An 18,362-nucleotide genomic window follows, 5' to 3' on the forward strand; every position below is an offset into this window, starting at 1 on the left:
GGATTTGCGCAAATAACGTCTGCGCCTCTAATTCCCGTCCTTGTGTTGGGAGTTTTTCTGTAGTGGGTAAGAGCCTCCAGCCAGCTTTTTTTCTTATTGTCTGGCATTTGAAGAAGTCGGCACAATCTTCCTTACCCAAGGCTGGCAGGGGATGGGCGAGCTCCAACGCACGGACCCCGGGTGGGAGATTCCTCCTCGTGGCTTCGTCTGGAAGTGGCCGGAGCCCGGCTGAGCTGCACGGGGCTGTCCGGGGGCACAGGGCACGAGGCTGTCCGGGGGCCTCGTGCATGTCCAACACCACCAGGAGCTTTGGCACAGTTTGCATTTTCCCTTGCGTGTCGCCGATAGGAGCGTTCCTCATCTTTGGCCATGAGGACCTTGACTTGCGTGGCTCTGCTTGCTGTGCTCCCCGGGGGTCTCCCCTCCTGCGGGGCTCGGGGGCGTGTGGGCTGCCCCCATCGCCTCTTCCCAGCGGCCCCCCGCCGCTTCCAGCAGCCGTCACGGCCTCCCCGAGCGCTGCTCCCCGTTGTGCAATGCGGGGGGGGGCGGACGGCTCCCCCCAACCCCTCCTTCCTTTCCCTTTTGGGACCAGCGTTTCTGAGGTCCTCCCCAGCCGCCTTTGGTCTCAGTGTGTGGCTTTGGGCTTGGCGTGCCCCGGGCGAACCAAGCAACATTTCCAAGGCTTCCTTGCCCCGGGAAGGGGAGAGGAGCGCGTGGCCGTGCGTGTGTGCCGTGAGACTTTGGGTCTGTACCTGGGGCTACTGCCCCTCTCCTCGGCGACCCCAAGGGAGACGTGGGGGACTTGGTATCGAAAGCCACTCGCAGGACATGCAGGAAGGGCTGCGAGGGGGTCGGAGGGGCTGGTGGCACCGCGTGCGGGGCTCGCACCCCGCCGAAGGTGGAGCGCGGCAGCGCCCTGGCTGCTGGCCAGAGGCAAAGAGCTCCTTTGTTTTCCCGGAGAAGTGCGAGGGATTATATTCCGTTGAGCTCACTTGGTCTCCCACTTCTTATTGTGCGGCAGACATGTAATCATCTCGTTCGAGGAGCTTAGTTAATTGTTTACAAAATAGAAGCGGTGGCGATGGGGAGGGAGGCGAGGGGGTGCTGGGGTTGGCCCAGCTCTGCCAAGGGGGGGGTCCGGGGCCATGCAGCCCCCCAAGTCCAGCAGCGCAGCGCTCACCTCCCCGCACCTCCTGCGAGCAGGGAGGCTGCGTTGGTAATTGTTGTGCAAATGCAACGCTCCCTGCAAGCTGTGAACCAGGCCAGGGCTCTGTTTACACGGAGAGGCAGCCAGCTTTCCAAGCGTAATGAGTCAGCTCGCGGAACAGAAGGGGCGCAGAATTAATCTGGCATCCGTCTGGCCTTTTCTCAGCTGAGCAGGTTGCCGGAGCTCCACGTGAAGGGGCGGCTGCCCCGGCTGCAGGGAGCCACACCGACAGCGAGCGAGAAGCGGGCAGAGGCTTCGAGAAGGCGCCGGCGGCGTGCGGGCTGCGAGGCGAGGCGCTGGGAGCGGTGTCAGCAGCGTGGGGCTGGGTTTTGGCGTCGGCTGCTGGAGCAGAGCGAGCTCGTGGAGGGCAGAAAGCGGAGCTGTTGGCTTTTAGGCTCCTTGACCGAGTGCGCTTGGATCTCCAGTGCCGGGCTCAAGGCTTTGGAAATTCCACTGCGTGGATTTTGGGTGGCTGCTGGAGCAAATCCCTTGGGGAGGGCAACGGTGGCTCGATGTGATGAGGAGCAGAAATTCAGGGAGGCAGATTTCACCTCGCCTCCTGCTCGTGCGAGAGCCAAGGGTTGGGGCTGCTGAATCTCAGCACCGCCTGCAGCAGGGGGACGTGGAGAGGCCTCGGTGCGCGGAGCTGCTGCAGGAGGAGGAGGGCGCCCGGCCCCGGGACTCCTCGCGCTGCGGGGCTGGGAGGGGGCTGGGAATCGCTTCTGAAATCCCTTTAAAAAAAAAAAGCAACAACGCCAAAAAAACCCAACCCACAAAGCAACCCAAAGGGCTCTGCAGGCTGTGAAGCGTAAATGAACCGCCTGAACGACAGCGGGATTTCCAGGGCGCTTCTAAAAGGCTGCGCCGAGCAAAACACTCCTTGGGGGGACCCCCAACACCCGCCCCCCTGCCTGCTGTCCCCGTGGGGCACCCGGTCCCACATGTGGGGCTGCCCCAGCTCCGTGGGACCCGTGGGGTCCGGGCTGTGGTGCCCAGCCTGAGCAGGAGGCTCCTGCCTTCCCTCTGCCTTCCCTCTGTTTTCCTTCCCTCTCCCCGCCCCCAGGATTCCCAGTCTTGTGATGCAGCCCTGCGTGACTTTGTTCCTGGACAATTTCCTGCAATTGTAGCCGTGCGGAGAGCCAGCCGCTGTTCTCACAAGTTAATGGGTGCAATGTGCAGCCTCGTCAGGTGCCGATTAGCTGGGGAAGAGTTCCCCAACCCTCGCGCTGCCTCGGTGCGGGCGCAGCCAGAGCCGTGCCGCAGGAGCTGCCGTGGGTCGCTGCCGCACCGCTGCTTTTTAGCCTCTGCTCCCAGGAGAGGAGATATTTTTGTTCACCTAAAAAGGCCTCGCCGGCCTTGGCTGCAGCCCGCCTTTCTGATCCCTGTTCCAGCTCATGCCTCGCTGTATTTCAGCTGTCAGTTGTCTTTTCAGCCCTGTAACCAGGCAACACATGGCAGGAGCCGGGAGCGCTTTGTTACTCCCCGAACCGCCCGTACCTAGGCCAAGGCGCCGCGGCCGCGCCGGTGCGAGGGCGAGGAGCCCGCGGCCAGCGCCTCGGGAGCGCTCTGCCTCGGGGTGATTTTGAACCTCATTCTGAGAAGAAAGCACAGAATTGTGTTTGGGGAGCAGGTTTGGGAATCCGGCGAGGTGCGGAGAGGCGCGGGCGGTGCCGGGGGCTCAGCCGGCACAGCCCCGGGGTCTGTCCCATCCCGTGGCCGTGCGCTCGGGGCGATGCTGCAGCAGAGGAGCAGGAGGAGGCTGCTCTGTCTGGGCACAAACCTTTCCAGGCCTCCCTTGCACGTGAAACAAGTTGGGTTTGCAGCGACAGGTCCCAGCCTGCTGCCGCCCGGCGGTGGTTTTACCCGCGTGTAGGTGCTCGGCCGTCCCGCTGCTGCCCGGGGAGAGCTCGGTGCGGGTTCATCCCCCCGGGACGTGTCCTGCCTTTCTTTCTCCCCAGTGGATTTTCCTTCTGTGATGTCTGACTTGTCTTTTCCTCTCTCCAAACAGACGGTTGATGATGAGGCGATGGCAGCATAAATGAAGATCAAGTAAGGAAGGCAGAACGATGCCCAAGGGTGGGTGTTCTAAAACACCACAGCCAGAAGATTTCTCTCTCAGCAACGACATGGTGGAGAAACAAACGGGGAAAAAGGTAGCGTGGCTTCTTTTCTTGCCTGCCTTTGGGGATGCTGCCCCTTGTGCCTGATGTCTTCAAGCCGTGACTGTTTCAGATGGCAGCAGCTTGCCTTGGGCTGCTGCCACCTGAACCCAGCCTGGTCAGGTCCTGACTGGGCCTGAGAGGAGGCTGCTGAAAGGAGACCTGAGTCTAAGGGTAAATACATCCCTGCTTCTCCCCTTCTGTCCCACATCCCGATGCTCATTTAGTTCCCGACCTGCTCTGTGCCTCCCCTCGCAGCATTTCCAGGCCCTTCCCAGCGTAGGGGTAGCTCCTGGTAACCACTCCTGCAGACAGCTGCGCTCAGACCTTAAAACACAAATTTAAGCCCACCCCTTTTGTGTTCTGCTATGGAAACAAACGCCACCCCCTTCCCTTTCACCCCCTTGCTCCTGATCCTCGGCACTCCCCGGGGAGCGTTCGGCAGCCCCGGTCGTGGCGCTGAGCTCTGGCACAGCCACGGTGCCACAACTCGTGCTCTGCCCCTTCCCCCGGCTCCGACGGGTGCTGCTGGCAGCGCTGCTGCTGTGCTCGGGGCGTGAGGTCGTGTTATTGACGGGAGGAGGGAAATGACAAACAAGCGGCGGGGAAATCCCAGGCAGAAATGCAGGTTTCGAGCACGCTCGTGGCATCGGCCCCGTTCCCCTTTCTGCTGCCGCGTGTGCGTGCAGATCTGCTTTGGGATCCACGCCGAGGGGTTCACTGCTCCCGCTCGGGGAGGCACCAGCATTTACCTGGAGCCCAGGGAAGGCAGATCCGGGCTTTGTGGTGCCACGTAAGGAGCTTTTTGTGGGCGCAGGTGCGTCGGGAGGGAGCGGATCGGTGGTGCTGTGAGTCAGCGCCCATCCTCCTGCGCCCGCAGCTTGGAGGCTGCGCGTTATTTACGGGCAGGGAGCTGGAGAGATCCTCCGGCAAAATGACTCGGGCACAAAAAACGTCCTGCTTCCCATTGAAAAGCCTCAGCAGGGATGGGGAGCAGCCCTCCTGCTCCTCGGTTCTGCTCTCAGCAGAGCTCGCAGGGTTTCTCCCCCAGCCCCCGAGGTGCCGTGGCGCAGCGCCTCGCCCCGTGTCCCGCTGGCGCTGGGGCTGCGGTGACTCAGGGCGAGAGCACGCGGCCCTCGGCCCCGCCGCTCTACCTGCCTGCCACGGAGGCCGCTGCTCTGGATTTATCTCGCCTTTGTCAACACTCACAAAGGCCGAGCTGGAGACTTGGCACGGGGGGGGCCCCCGGACTCTCCTTCACCACCGCCTTAGCGTGGGCGCGGGACGGAGTTGGCACGCTTGGGCCCTGCCCCTTGGCACCAGAGCCTCCGTGCCTCTCCGCTGGAGAGCTGGGGGTGAGGGCGAGCCCCTCCTGGCTGTAATGCCCGGGGGGGCCCCGCTGGTGGCCGCGGCAGCCCGGCGGGGCCTTATAAGGGCTGCTGCTGTGCTCAGCCCTGCCCGGCCCTCGGCTGCCGGCTCCGGCGCAGCCCGAAGAGCTGCTGAGAAGTATGCGCGCCTTATATGAGTAATTCCGCGTCTGCCGCGGCTCCGCAGAGCCCCAGCGAGGACGAGAGCCCTCGCCGAAACCATTTCCTGACGTGCCCGGGTCCCACACAGCTCGCTGCGGGCTGCGGCAGGGGATTTCTGTCCTGGGGGGGGGGAAATGCTTGACGTGCGCCTTCGCTGCAGGCTCGGACTGAACACGGAGCAGGACGGTGCTGGGCCCGGGTTTGGGGTTTGCTCTTTTTCTCCCCACTTGTCCTGCTTCCAGCAGAGGAAGGGGAGCCTCCCTGCCTGCCTGCCTGCCTGCTGGGGCTCCTTGCGCCGCACAGAGCGCAGGGCTCGTGGGTGCTTTGAGCCAGATGTGGCTGAGGCCGAGCAGCCCCCGGTGGCTGGAGGGTACTCGGCTCCCGCCAGCCTCCCCGCAGGAATTCAGATCCAGTCGTCTCCACGCTGTGAATGCTTTGTTGCAGCCTCAATCGTGACACGTTCAGACTGCCTGAAACTTCACACACCGTCCCCTGGTTTTGGAAAGGCCCCCGGGGACGCGGTGGCTCCACCACCTCCCACACGTCCTCTTGGTGGCCAGGTGAATTCTGCCCGTCCCCACGCATACTGCAGGGCACGAACCCTCCTCTGCTCCCCGGTGGGACTGGCTGGGAAATGACGGTGTGATGGCAGGGAAGCTCCCAGCATCGCGTGCCTGCTGCACGGCTGCGTGTGCTGGGCACCTCCGGCAGCACGCGTGGTCCTCCTGGCTTCCCGTGTCGCCGCTGCCGCTTGTCCTGCTCGCTGCTGGCTTGTGCAACCTGAAACCCTTTCAACTCATTTTGGAGAACAAAGGGCGCCGGGGATTTCCACGCAGGGCTTTGCATAAGCGGCTGGGATGTGAGTCAGGTTCTGCTGGTGGTGCCGCGAGAGCACAGCACAGGCAGCACAGGCAGCAGAGGCAGCAGTCCTGCGGGTCTGCAGGCACCGACGGCACCGCTCTGCTGAACGGGCAGAGGAGGAGGAGGCTGCAGGTACCCGGCCCTGCCTGGAAAACCAGCTGTGGACTCACCCCACTTCTCTGCTGGCCGTCCACATGGGCTGGCATGCTGGCTCTCTTACAGAATTTTAATTTAAAAGAGCTACGTGGCTATTTTTGCGCTGAAAACCCAACTTTGGGTAGCCAGGTGGCCTAGAGTGAGCCGTGCATGAGGATAGAAAGTGGTGTTAATTCATATATGGCACAGATGACCCGAGCAGAGTGCTGTCAGTGTCTCTCTTGCTGATCAGAGATGTTTGTGAGAAGAGGAACCAGCACGGTGCTGCTGAGCACCTTGCCTGCCCTCTGCTCCAACGCATGGCACCCGGCAGCAGTTCGTGGTGCACCCTTTTACTGTATCAAGCCTCTCTCGAGGTGGCTTCACGTCGTAACTCCTTGTATTCATACAGCAAATCTTACTGATACCGTAACGTGGCAGTAGGGGATTTCTCCTGAAGTCACGGTCTGCTGTGTCCCCTTTGCAAGGTGTCTTTTCTTAGCACCGACAAAGGGGAACCTGCTCTCGTTGCGGAGCTCTCAGCCGTGCCCCCCGTGCCCCCAGCTCCCTCCCCGGCCACCAGCAAGAGGCACCCGACCGCCGCGAGCCTGCGTTGCACGTGGGTGCTGCTACTCATTTCTCTGCAGCATCGATTCATTTGGATTTGTTCCTTCCGTGAAACCCGATTCTTGCACCTTTCGGGTGAATCACAGCTTAGCCGAGATGCGAGATGACCTAAAAGTGAAAACGGCTTTTACTCAAGAAAAGAACTGCGTTCTTCGGTACGAGATTGGAAATAATTACAGAAGTAAAGCTTAAAATAAGAAAACGAAAGCAGACATTATCTTCAGGAACGTTCCTCTCCAAGCTGCCTTCATTCCTCCAAGGTGGCTTCGCTGCAACCTCTGCAGGCTGCCTCTGCCCACCACTGCTTTCCGGGGAGCAAAGTTTGGATCTTCCTTGCTCCAGCTAGAATGAAAGGTTACCGTCGTGCTGCTGAACAAATTAATCTTCAAAGCGGGGCCGGGACTGCCGCCGCTTCCCTGGTTCCTCGTGGTTAATTCTGCCGGCCTGGCTGGCTCAGCAGCTCTGAGCGTGAGGGCGAATGCAGATGGAGCGCTGCCCGAGCTTGCCCGGCGTCGGGACTCACGCAGCCAGTTCCATTTCCACGCTGGGCTCTCCGCGTCTGGGAACGGGTTTTTTGCCCAATTCCCTTCTTCTTTGTCTCTCCTCTGCTGGGGAGTTCTTAACAAGGTTGCGGTAGCTTTGTAGGATGAGCTGCATTTTGACCTGTGCCGTGCTTTTTCTCGTTCCTGAGCATGCAGAGCTCCCACTCAGCAGTCATGCAGCAAACAACTGACCAGGCTTCTAGTCCCTGCAGTCCCCCCGCCTGCAGACTCAGGCTTTAGCACTGCAGCAGCGAGCAAAGCCCAACGGATTGAGGGAGTTTTAGAGCAGGTAGGCTTTAAACAAGTTGTTGCCAGTCACAGTTGGCAGATTTCAGCTTGCTTCTGCCACTCTCCTTTTTGCACTTTGCTCCTTTGGCTCCGTTTGGTCCTTGCAGCCCCCTTGCAGCCTCCCAGGGTGGGCTGCGAGCCTCCCAGGCAGCAGAGGACACGGCGGGTGCGCTCCAGCTGCGCTCCCTTTGAAGGTTACAAACAAAAGAGCCACGGTTTTTGTGCGCAGCACAACTGACCTCTTGCTGGAGTTCTCACCGTGGAGCTGACGTCTGGGAGAAGCGCTCGGAGTCGAGGAAATCCCGCCACGGGGTGCCAGGGGCTGGACTGCATCCTGGCCTCCTGCTGCAAAAGCAGGCAAAAGGTTCGTTTGTACTTAAATACCAGGTGGGAAAGGCAGCCTGAAAGGTCCGGGTGAGGAACAGGAGCTACAGACAGCGAGCACAGCTGCCGAGGTGCTCAGCACCACCTGAGAAGCACCAGATGTGACCAGGACCTTTGGAGCCCTTCAGAAGTACCTGTCCTGCTGCGAGCTGCCACCACGTCGACCTGGCCGACCAGAGCCATCGGTGTCGGGCACGAGACTCCCAAATGGGCCTCCAGCAGTGGAAGAGGTGCTGGGAGTGCAGGGCTGCTGCTGCTGCTGCATGGGCAGCAAGGGCTGCAAGGAGCTGCGCCCTTGTCCCAGCCCTGCCTGGCAGGGGTAGAGGTGTCGGGCTGGGGAATCCTGGAAGTGCCGTGGCAGTTTCTGAGCTGCACGCTGGGGCCGTGCCCTCGCTGTTGTTCCCACCCGGAGAAGGCAGCTCAGCACCGCTGCTGTCTGGGTGCTGAGCCGGGGATGCGCAGCGCAGCGTTGCTGTCGGAGCTTGCGTTGAATTGGGGAGGAAAAGGGCAAATTGGCCTCCTTGCAACAAGGCATTCCTGGAAGGTGGTCGGTGGGAGGGCTGGCTGTGGGCTTCAGTTAGATGAGGAGGAATTTGGGGAGGGGCTGCGGAGAGGCCGACCTCTCCCCGTTCTCTCTGGGTTCTGGCTGCGAACTGCTGCTGCTCCCTGGCCTCGTTGCCCTGCCCAAGCTGCTTGGAGCTGGTGAGAGCAGCGGTGCGCAGCCAGCACCTTCGTGGTGCAAACCTAATTTTGTCCATGTCAGAAAAAATCAGACAAGAGCACTGGAGCACGTGGTGTTCAGATGCAACCTGGGGCGGCTGCGTGAGGAAGAGGAGGAGGACGGGCGGTGGCAGTGCCTGCGGTGGAGCGTGCCCGGCTCCAGCCCCGCCAGCCGCTCCGCCAGCAGGAATCGGGCTGCTGAGCTCTCAGATAGGTCCCTTTAGCTTGCTTTACCAAAAAAGGGATTCCCAGCCCCATTTTTTCAGGCCTTAGTGTTGCACTGGAACGTGGATGAGGAGGCTGAGCATTGCGAGTGCAGCTGAGGAGGAGGAAGGAGCGATGTGTGCGGTGACGCCGTGGCCTCGTGAAGGCTGACGCAGGAGCCACCTGCCAGGCCTGGCCGGCGTCTCCAAATGCAGGAATTTCTGCCAGCTGCCAGCGATGCTCTTGTATGATCTGAAACATGAAGGTTCTTTATTTCATCTAACTTTGTACCTAGAGCCTGGGGTCGAGGTTTTGTTTGAAATCACAGAAGCCGCTCGGTTTGGCCTTGCTTTTAGGGCAGCGGCACAGGGGTGAAACTGGGAGCGGATGCCTGAGCGGATGGGTTCTGAAATGCAAAATCTGCAACTGCGTGACATCGTCTGTGCGCGTTCTCAGCGCGTGGAGCCCCAGAAGTTTCAGTTCTGCACCAGCTTTCTCACTGCTCCCCCGCCGCCTGCGTCGCTTCCCGCGCCTTCGTGCGCGCTCGCGGTGGCTTTGTGCTCGAGGTAGCTTTTCCTCTTAAAATCCCAGTAGGAAGAAGCTTAGCATTAAGCAGCTAAATCCTTCAACCTGTGCTGCCCTCCCTGCAGAAGTGGGTTTTCCTGCAGCGTTTGCAGCAATCCTTTCACCACGGCACAGCCGACACCGCGCCTGGTGTGCGCCCTGGAGCACTGGCCTGTTGGGTGCGGGGGGCTGCGGGGTGACCCTATAACAGGAATGTTGGTGGGCCTGCTGGCTGCCCAAATATCCTCCAGAATAACCCCAGATCACGTAAGCTCAAATAGCAATGTCATATTCTTGCTCTAGAAACATTGCAGCTCCTGGCTGAGCCCTGGGCACGGACGTCCCCACTCACCTCTGGGCCCGGGGAGCCCTTCACCGGTGCCGGGGCCGTTTGGTTTGCACAGCCCCCGGTCCCCAGCCCCAGCCTGGCCTTGGTTTCTGTGCCAGTCGTTGAGGGTTTTGTGCCGTGCAGCACCCTGGGGGCTGGCCGTGCTCTTCTGGATTGGGGCACCAGGGTTTTAGCTGGGTGAAATGAGCTGGCCTCTGGCAAACCAAGCAAGCACTCGCTGCTGCGGCCCTCCCTGAGCGTGCGGGGACCTGCTGGGGGGCTCCGAGCGGTGCCTCAGCCACCACAAACCATTCTTTGGTCTCGATGAGTGGGTAGAGGATGGGGCTGGCAGTGCTGGCTGCTGTGCCAGCCCTCGAGCCCCTTCCTCCCTCTCCTTTCCAGAGGACAAAAGCCATTTCTTTCCCCTGTGGCTGCAGGGGGGCTCGTTTCTGCTGTATGCACACACCAAGACCTGTGGGAAGGGGAGGAAAAGTGTGTCAGGAGGTTGGGATGGCAGTCGGCCCCTCCACGGTCCGGGGAAGGTGCTCGCTAACACTGCTAACCTGCTGTCTGCTTTCTCTTCCCAGGATAAAGATAAAGTTTCTCTAACCAAGACTCCCAAGTTGGACCGGAGCGATGGCGGCAAAGAGGTGAAAGAGAGGGCCACGAAGCGCAAGTTGCCTTTCACGGTCGGAACAAATGGAGATCAAAAGGACTCAGATACAGGTACAGGAAGCGCAAACCCCGCCGTGGAGACGGGAGCAGTGGGGCTGGTGGGATGCACGTGGCACCCGACGTTCACCCGTCCGTGCTGGAGCGCTGCTCCACACCTCCTGTGGTTCTGTAACCGGAGGAAAAGGCTCTGAGCAAGAGGAGAGCTCCTGAGACGTCGGGAGCTGAGCGGATCTGGGCCCTCGTGTTCTCAGTAACACACCTAACAGCACCAGGGATGGCTCTGGGGGGGGGAGAGAAACCCCATCCTGGGCTGGTGGTCAGCTCTCTGCTGGTTCTCCCTAACCCAGCTGGCGAGCTGCGGCTCCGGCTGGCCGAGGAGCAGCACTGAGCCTTGCAGTGCGAGCTTGGAAATCAGGGAGCAAAGCTGAGCTCCCTCTAAAAGCAAAAAAAAAAAACAGTTTCCTCCGGTTTGAAAGCTGGGAGGGCAAATTTGGGAAGGTCCCGAGCGCTGTTGTGGCCACGCAGCTCCCGCGCTGGGCAGCGAGGACACGCGGTGGTGGCGGTGCGTCCTCGGGGCTGGCCGAGTGGTAATTATCCTGTTAGCTGCTGAACTCCGTGTCCTGAAAGCTTCAAAACCTGAATTCATGGAGCTGAATGCCAGCTGAATGGCATTTGTCCTTGTGGAGCATCACGTCGGGGTTCTTGGTGTGTGGATGGGCGAGAGCATCACGGGGTGAATACACCGTGCGGCTGGGGGACGAAGGGCAGCCCCCAACCCTCTGGGACCAGAGGGAGCCTCGGCTGGGGCCCCCAGCTCGCTCCCCAGGGGGTGCAGAGGCACAGGGAGGGTTTTGGCTGGGGTTGGCTCCGGGTCACAGCACACTGTGCTCCCTGGGTGCGTGCAGGAGCTTCGCCTCTGGGTGCCGGGGCACGGCAGCGCTGATGAGCCACAGCCGTGGCTGCTGCTGCCTGGCGAGGGCGTTTCTGAACCACGTGCAGCACTCGGTGGGGTTTTAAACCCAAACTCACTTCATGAAGGGCTGCCTGGCCCTTGTGGTCACCGGGATGTCACGGCTGGGCTCTGCCAGCCCGCTTCCTGGGGGACCAGCAGCAGGTGTCTGCTGTGCAGAGGGCTCGGGGCTCCTTCTGGCTGTGGAAATGTTAGAAATGGTGCTGCCGGAGGCATCAAGAAGGTAAAAATGGAGAAGGAGCAGGCGGGCAGGGACAGCCCGGTGCTGCTACCAGGAGAGGGTCATGTCAGATGCATCTTCCCCGTCCCCTCTGGGGCTCAGCCGAGCCGTGGGCAGGGGAGCTGGGCTCGAAGGCACGTGAAAGACAAACGGGGGCTCGACAGAGGCTGGCAGGGTGTGGGCGAGTCAGCAGCAGCCGATTTGGTCGAGACCAGAGAGAGGAAGTGACTCAGCCCCTGGCGAGGAGATAGCGGCGGGGAGCTGCAGATGCACGGCACGCAGAGCCAGGCCGATGCTGAGCAGGAGCTGGTTGCTCTGCTCCGAGGTCTTTTCCTCCAGGATCCCGATGCCGGAGGTGGGAGAGGCTCCGCGGCACCGTGCTCCCCTCTGGCACCACCCTGCTGTGACCGTGGGGTCCTTCTCCTCCTCGGATGGGCTCAAGGAGGGCTTTCCCTCAGGGGAGAGGCCTGTTTGTGGCTGCACAAGGGTTGCCCACCTCACACGGGGCTGGAGAGGTGCCCCCAAGCTTGTGTGGGGTCAATCAGTGTCCCACAGCACCCACCAGCAACGTCCTGCTGGCACACAGCTGGAGGACGAAGGACGAAGCTTTGGTCTTGAGCAAGGGGCTGCAGGAGGGGGGCTGCGCCCCGCTGCCCCGAGCAGGGGCTGCTTTTTCTCTTCCCTTCCTAAACTTCGATTTCAGCCGGTGTGAGAAGTGGGATTGCAACATCAGCGCTGGCCGTGCCCGTTGCGGGGCTGACCGTGGAGGATTTGTGCAATGCAGCCGCGCTTCCTGGGCCTCCGCACGCGGGTTTTCGTGTTTGCCTGAGGATGTTTTCCCTGGGCTGCTCCACAGCCACGTGAAATTCAGCTGTAAGGATGTGGGAACTGGGAGAGGGCTCTTTTGCCTACAGTAGGATTTTTTTTTTCCCCCTCTTTAAATGTTTAAGCACTACCGTGAAGCCTTGCCCGGGTTTCCTGCAGCGGCTCGACTGCCCTAGCACCGTGCAGCCGCTGTCCTGGCGAGGGATAAAAAATGTACACGAAGCTGTGAGCCTCCAGAATGCGTGTTTCGGATCCAGCTCTGTGGGAGCAGCATCTCCTGCCTTCCTCCTCTCCCCTCGTGCAGCATCTCCCCGCATCCAGACAGCGCCGAGAGCCTACGTGCTGCCTGGCAGCAGCCAGCCGAGTGCAGCCAGCTTCTCCCCAGCACTTCCAGCAGCCTGGGAGGCTTTGTGCAGCTCCTCGTTTCTGCGCCGTGCCGAAAGGAGGTTAGACATTAAAATAAACGCGCACCAAAAAAAAAAAACCCACAACTGTGCAATGCTCAGAGTGCCAGAGTCCGTAGTGGGGTGCTGGTTGGACCCGGTGATGGTGAAGGTCTCCTCCAGCCTTAGTGATTCTGTGATTCGGTGTCAGCCGTAGTGGGGACGGCCTCTTTAGCTTGATTTCGGGCTGTCGCTTGAGTCCCTCGGCTTCCTGTAGGGTGGAGCTGTGGTCTCCGGGCTTTTAGTCATCATGGGGGAGAGGTAGGGCTTCAGAAAAACCTCCAGGGCGCTTTGAGTTAATTTTGGCTTCCATGAGCTCTCTGGGGAGCTGGAAAGACCTGGGTGAGGTTGGGTGTGCAGGGCTGTGCTGCTCCCCCTGCGTGCAGAGGGCTCCCGTGGTGACCCCCGGGGAGGAGAGGCAGGCGCTGGGCTTTAGGGTGCCCCTTAGGGTGCTGCTGGTTCCTGGTGCCTCCAGCCCCGCTGCCTCCTTGGGCCAGGGCGACACCTCTGGGGCAGGTTTTGCACATTCACTGGCAGACTCGGAGCACGTAAGAAGCTTGGGTTTGCCCAGATCATGTCCAAACCCCACTGTTGCTAAATAACACCCAGATTTGTATTCACCTACTCCAAAATCACAGGCGGAGGAGCCGTCCTGTGCCTGTGCTTGCTGGTGCAACGAGTGCACCGTGTGCTGCTCCGTGTGGGAGCGCATCACGGCTGAGCTGCGCAGCCCTGGCCTCAGCGGCGTTACTGCAGAAACAAATGCCTGACTTTTAAAGTTCCCTGAACACAGAGAAATTCTAATTTTGAACCGTTTGGTCACGCAGGCTTCGGTTTCTCTGGCAGCTCTTGTGCTGGAGCCGAGGGCTCTGTGCAGCTGAGCTCTTCTCACTGCCTCCCGCAGGGGGAACAAGGGCAGCCAGTGGTGGAGGGGGGACAGGAGGGGTCTGGGGGGGCAGAAAGGATTTGGGGGGCAAGAGGGGACTTGGGGAAGCAGGAAAGGACTTGGGGAGGCAGGAGAGGAGGGTGCAGGGGCCGGAGGGGTGCCGGGGCAGGAGGGATTTTGCATTCCTCATTGCTGCCTCCAGCGCAGCTCCCGCTGCTTCCAGCTCCTGGCCAGGCCGGGAGGGGTGGACGCCGTGTGGTTTGGTAGCGCTGTGGCTTTGGGTCATGGGATTTCTGAGCATGAACACCAACTTGGTGTTGGTGTTACAGGGATGTGAGCTGAAGCAAGTGGCACCGCAGGCAGTGCTGGTGGGGACGGGGACGGTGCGGGTCGGGGTCCCAGTGTGGTGCCGGGCACGGAGCAGGAGGTGGCTCCTGCAGCAGGTTGGGTTCCCTCCCGTGCTATCGGGGTTAAAATCAGTGCCATCTGCCTCTGCTGTGGTCTGGTGGCATTTGGCATCTCGGCTTTGTGGGATGGGGGAGCACGGGCAGAGGGCGGGTGCGGAGAGTGTGGGTTCAGAGGCCCCGGAGCAAACAGCCCCTTCAGCTGCATCCATCCCCTTCAAAAACCAGACATGAAAGCGGCATCGTGCTTCCGAGGTCCTGAAGAACAAGGTAGGGTCCTCCTGCTGGGAGGCAGCGGGGAGAGGCAGAGCCCCACCAGCACCATCCCACCATGGAGGATGGCCGTGGGTCATGGTAACGGCGAGCATGAGCGCAGGATCTGGCCTCGGAGCCTCCTCGGTGCTGATGAGAGCACGGTACGTGGTGCTAATTAATTACCGGGCTACCAAGCCCGATCACCTGGGCTATCAGCCGAGCCAACCCACCCGCTCCATCCCTCCTGGGCTGGCGAGGGGATCCGTGAGAAGCGAATCGCTGGCGGCTTCCAAAACGCATCTGCGTCCCCGGGCGCTGTTTGTGTGCGCCTCTGTGGCTGGCTTCGGGCGGATGTGTGCAGCTGGGGGGGCTCGAATGGGCTGCGCTGCATCGGGCCTTTCTTCGGCTGCATAATTTCAGTCCTTTTACTAAAATAGTCGAGAAACTGTTCTCACCTAGCAACCGGGGAGAGAGTGAATGTCAGAGCTTCTCCGCTTCTCGCTGGCTCCATAATGCCGGCACAGTGCGCCGGGGCTGGCAAACAGCAGCCTTCAGATCACCCTTAGAAACTCCCCGTGCGCAGCAGCCATCTGGGAGGTGCTGTGCGGGAAAGCAGGTCGCTCGATGATGGGGGCTGCCATAAATCTCCCTCCTCCCCCCGCCTCACCTCCTTAGCATGCAGAGGGAGAGGCTGCAGTGCGCTGGGGCTCTGTGAACCAAAAATCTATCAATGATGGCTTTTTCTCTAATACAAGAGCTTTTATCAGCGCTGTCTGCGGAGCGTCCTGCCCCCTGCTCCCGGAGGGGGGCTGCGCGGGCGAGCCTTCCTCCCCTCCTGCTCCTCCTCCTCCTCCTCCTCCGGTTCTTTCGGCCTCGTGGGAAATGGAAAGTGTGGACCTGGCCGATGGCCACCCCAAAAGCTGCGTTGACCCCCTTCTGCGTGGTCTGGGGCTGGGGGTGAGGGCTGCTGTTTGGGTGGCCGGCTCTCTGGGGCACGGCATTAAACCTCTGCCTGAGAGATGCTCTTAAAGCTGCCGAGGCCACCGGGGGCAGGGCCTGCAGCTGCTCCGTCACCAGTGAGCTGGGGCTGGGCGCTGGGGGTCCCTCTCCATCCTTGGGATGAGGAGCAGGGCTTGGGGCTGTGCTGCCAAAGCAGACCCTGCTGTGGCTGTCCCTCTCAGCTCCCTCTTGGCTTCCACGTGGCTGCCGTGCCACGTCCCCTCCTGTCTCTACCTGGGGGTGTTCACACTGCAGGGGCTGCAGCACGTGCGTGAGCTCCCTGGTACAAAACATGCCTCCTGCCTGCGTCGGATGAACCTAAATACCAGATTCCTCCGCTCACAAACCACTACATTATGGTCTCAGTGCCTTCGTGCCAGCCCTGCTGCCACCTCTCGTTGATCTGCCCGTGCCACTGCTGTTCAGCCTGCTGCTGTCCTCCCCGTGCTGCGTGCCGGTCCTCAACTCCCGGGGCACCGCTCACGCCGTGCCACCTCTCCCTCTGCCCGCAGACGCAGGAAGCCCTCTGCTCGTGCTCAGCTGCCAGCAGCGTGCAGAGCCCGGGCGTGCAGCGTGCGAGCAGGGCTCTGGGTACAGGACGTGTCCGCGTGCTCCGGCTCCGCGCTGCCCGTGCGGGGCCGGGCTGCTTCCCCTCGCTGGAGCTGGCGTGCGCCGAAACATCTTGTGCCCTGTGACTTCTGCAGTAGAAATGAGTCACTCTTACGCATGCCAGGCTGTGGATCAGGAAGGCAGAGGCTTGTGCGGTCTCTCGGGGGTGCAATGCAGTCTCCGCTGCTGTCTGTGCCGTTCTAATTTATTCTCATTGATCTGCTGTTTGTGTGCTCGCTCCGTGAATAAACTCCCAAATCCCGACCCGGGAGCGAGCCGGCCGGCAGCGTCCCCGCGCAGCGCTCAGCTCTGCGTCCCGAGCTGCTTATTTGGAAATGGTATTTTTCCTCCGGGTGCCACCTTATTTGCCTGTGCTGTCATGCCGGAGCCGTTCACACGGATGCTTTTTGCATTACAGGGTGCCACACACGGCAGTGGGGAGCGGGAGCCCGGCTGCAGCTCTCCGTGATGCCTGCACCGCGCGGCGCGCCAGCCAGGAACCTGTGAAGGTTTTCCCCTCGCTCCGCTCCCGTCTGGCTCCCGGCCTTGTCCTCACTCCCCTTCTTTCTGGGGCTGAGGCTCAGCCCCGGCTTTGCACCCCCTGTGGAGGCAGCGCCAGCGTTGCGTGACCTGGAGCTTAATTTGGACACGGGAGCCACCCGCGGGGCTTTGTCCTGGAAGGGCGCTCGCGGTCGGCGCGCAGCAGAGCGGCGTTTGTAGCCCGGGAACAAGGAGCAGTTCCCCGGCTGAGGCTTGGCTCTGGGACGGAGATGGAAGCAGGCAGCAAGGAGCTGATCCTAAAACGGGTCCCTGGTGGCAGGGCTCGTGCAGAGCCCTCTGTGCTCACCCCTCCGGTGGGGCACACGCATGGTGCCGCTGCTCGCACGGCCCTGCGCTCTGCCTCTTGGTGGGGGGCTGCCCTGCACTGCCTTCCCCAGCCTTATCACAGCCTCGCTGAGGGGTTTCAGTGCCAAACGGAGGGATCCCCTGGTGCCTCCGTGGTGCCTCCACCCCACAGGGCACCGCGCTCGAGCCCAGCTCCTCGGCTGCTGCCTCAGCCCTCGGCACGGCGCGAGCAAGCGGGAGCACAGCGATCGCTCTCCGGTTTATTTCTGTCGCGTGGATCACATGGCTTTAATGCTAAATGTTGTGTGGAGGAGGACGATTCTCCAACTGTGGAGCTAAGAGGAGTTTAGAGGTTTGGGGTTGAACTTCGGAGTCGTTTTTTGGAAATGACAACCCGCAGCCCCCAGCGTTGCTGTTCTGCCTGGGGCTCCCCTGCACGCCCACACGGCCCCTGCCCCGTGGGGCCCTTACACACGGGCTGTACGTGTGTAAGGTGTGCCCCACGCTGTGGCAGGGCTGGATGTGGCCGGGGCCTTTGCCACTGCTGGGATCGGACAGGGGCTGGTGGCACAAACAACTTGGCCGCGGGGCTCGGGGAGCTGCCCGGGCTGCCTGGTTTCCTCACCGTAAGCACATTGGGTTTAATTTTATTGCAAGCCATTAAAAAGCTATCCACTTGCCTGTGATCTGATTTCATCTCTAGCTCTGCTACCGCTGCCAGGGTGACCGAAAGGTGGCTTTGGAGGATCAGGCGGGGGTTCTCCCTCGGTGCCTGCGCGCGTGGAGGCGCGGTGCATGCCGGCTGGGGCCAGGGCGGCCTCGGGTGCTGCTGACCGGCCCCGCTGGTGTCTGGACCCTGCACCCGAGGGTGCCACGAGAGCCTGGGCACTGCATGGCACCTGCAAGCACCCAGGGGCCAGCAAAGACATGGGTGGCTGATGTAAGCAGAGCCTGGAGTTGTGCAACCGGCTCGCTTCCGTAGCGAAGCGGCTCCCAGTTAGCGTGGTTCAGGTGCGTGGCTGGCGACTGGCGTGGGCCCAAGGCTGTTCCTGGTGCTGGGCTCCAGGGGATGACGTGGGGCAGCCGCGTTGTGGCTCCAGGGGGAGGTTTGGCACTTGTGTTCATGCCCAAACCCTGCTGGCTGCCTCCATCCAAACCGAGGGTGTGGGTGGGGACGGGCTCACCGTCTGCGTGCAAGGAGCCTGCACGCAGCTAACGTGAGTGGTGAGCTCTGCTCCAGGCACTGCGTCCCCGTTACACCACGACAGGGGCACAGAGGAGGTGTGAGCCAGCTCGGGGTGAATTGGTGCCTTTTGCTCTGGCGTGGTGGCCGTGATGGAGGGGAGGGAGTGCAGGGAACGGGAAGCTCTGGTTGCGCCTCCCTGCGAGGCCGAGGCGGTGGCACAGGAGGTCTCTGGTGCCTGGGGTGTTTGTGCTCAGTGGTTTGGACTCCGTGCCTAAAAACAGAGAGTGAGAAATGTTCCTTCAGCTTCGGAGCCTCCCCAGCACATCCAGGGCAGTGCCTGGTGTTGCCTGCCCCAGCAGGGAGAGCTGGCTCGAGGCTGCACGTCCTCTTGGAGCTCTGCGTCTCCCCCACTTCTCACGCCCAGTTTCAGGACCCCGGATCTGGGCAGACACCACCGAGGGCTTGGTGGGTTCCCGTCCAGGCTGCTCGGGGTTGA

General features: G+C 61.5%; 1 protein-coding gene across 2 annotated transcripts in view; it reads left to right on the forward strand.

Annotated features, from left to right (window-relative positions):
* ANKRD11 (ankyrin repeat domain containing 11) overlaps positions 1-18,362 on the forward strand; it is a 111,684-nt gene that overhangs the window by 77,507 nt on the left and 15,815 nt on the right. For both annotated transcript variants that reach the window (XM_068693843.1, XM_068693844.1), the window contains exons 3-4: positions 3,216-3,360; positions 10,136-10,274. In XM_068693843.1, coding sequence (XP_068549944.1) covers positions 3,274-3,360; positions 10,136-10,274 — 226 coding nt within the window. In that variant the 5' untranslated portion in view covers positions 3,216-3,273. The remainder of the gene's footprint in view (positions 1-3,215; positions 3,361-10,135; positions 10,275-18,362) is intronic.

The sequence above is a fragment of the Anas acuta genome, chromosome 10 (genome assembly GCF_963932015.1).
Source record: "Anas acuta chromosome 10, bAnaAcu1.1, whole genome shotgun sequence".
NCBI classification, from domain to species: Eukaryota; Metazoa; Chordata; class Aves; order Anseriformes; family Anatidae; genus Anas; species Anas acuta.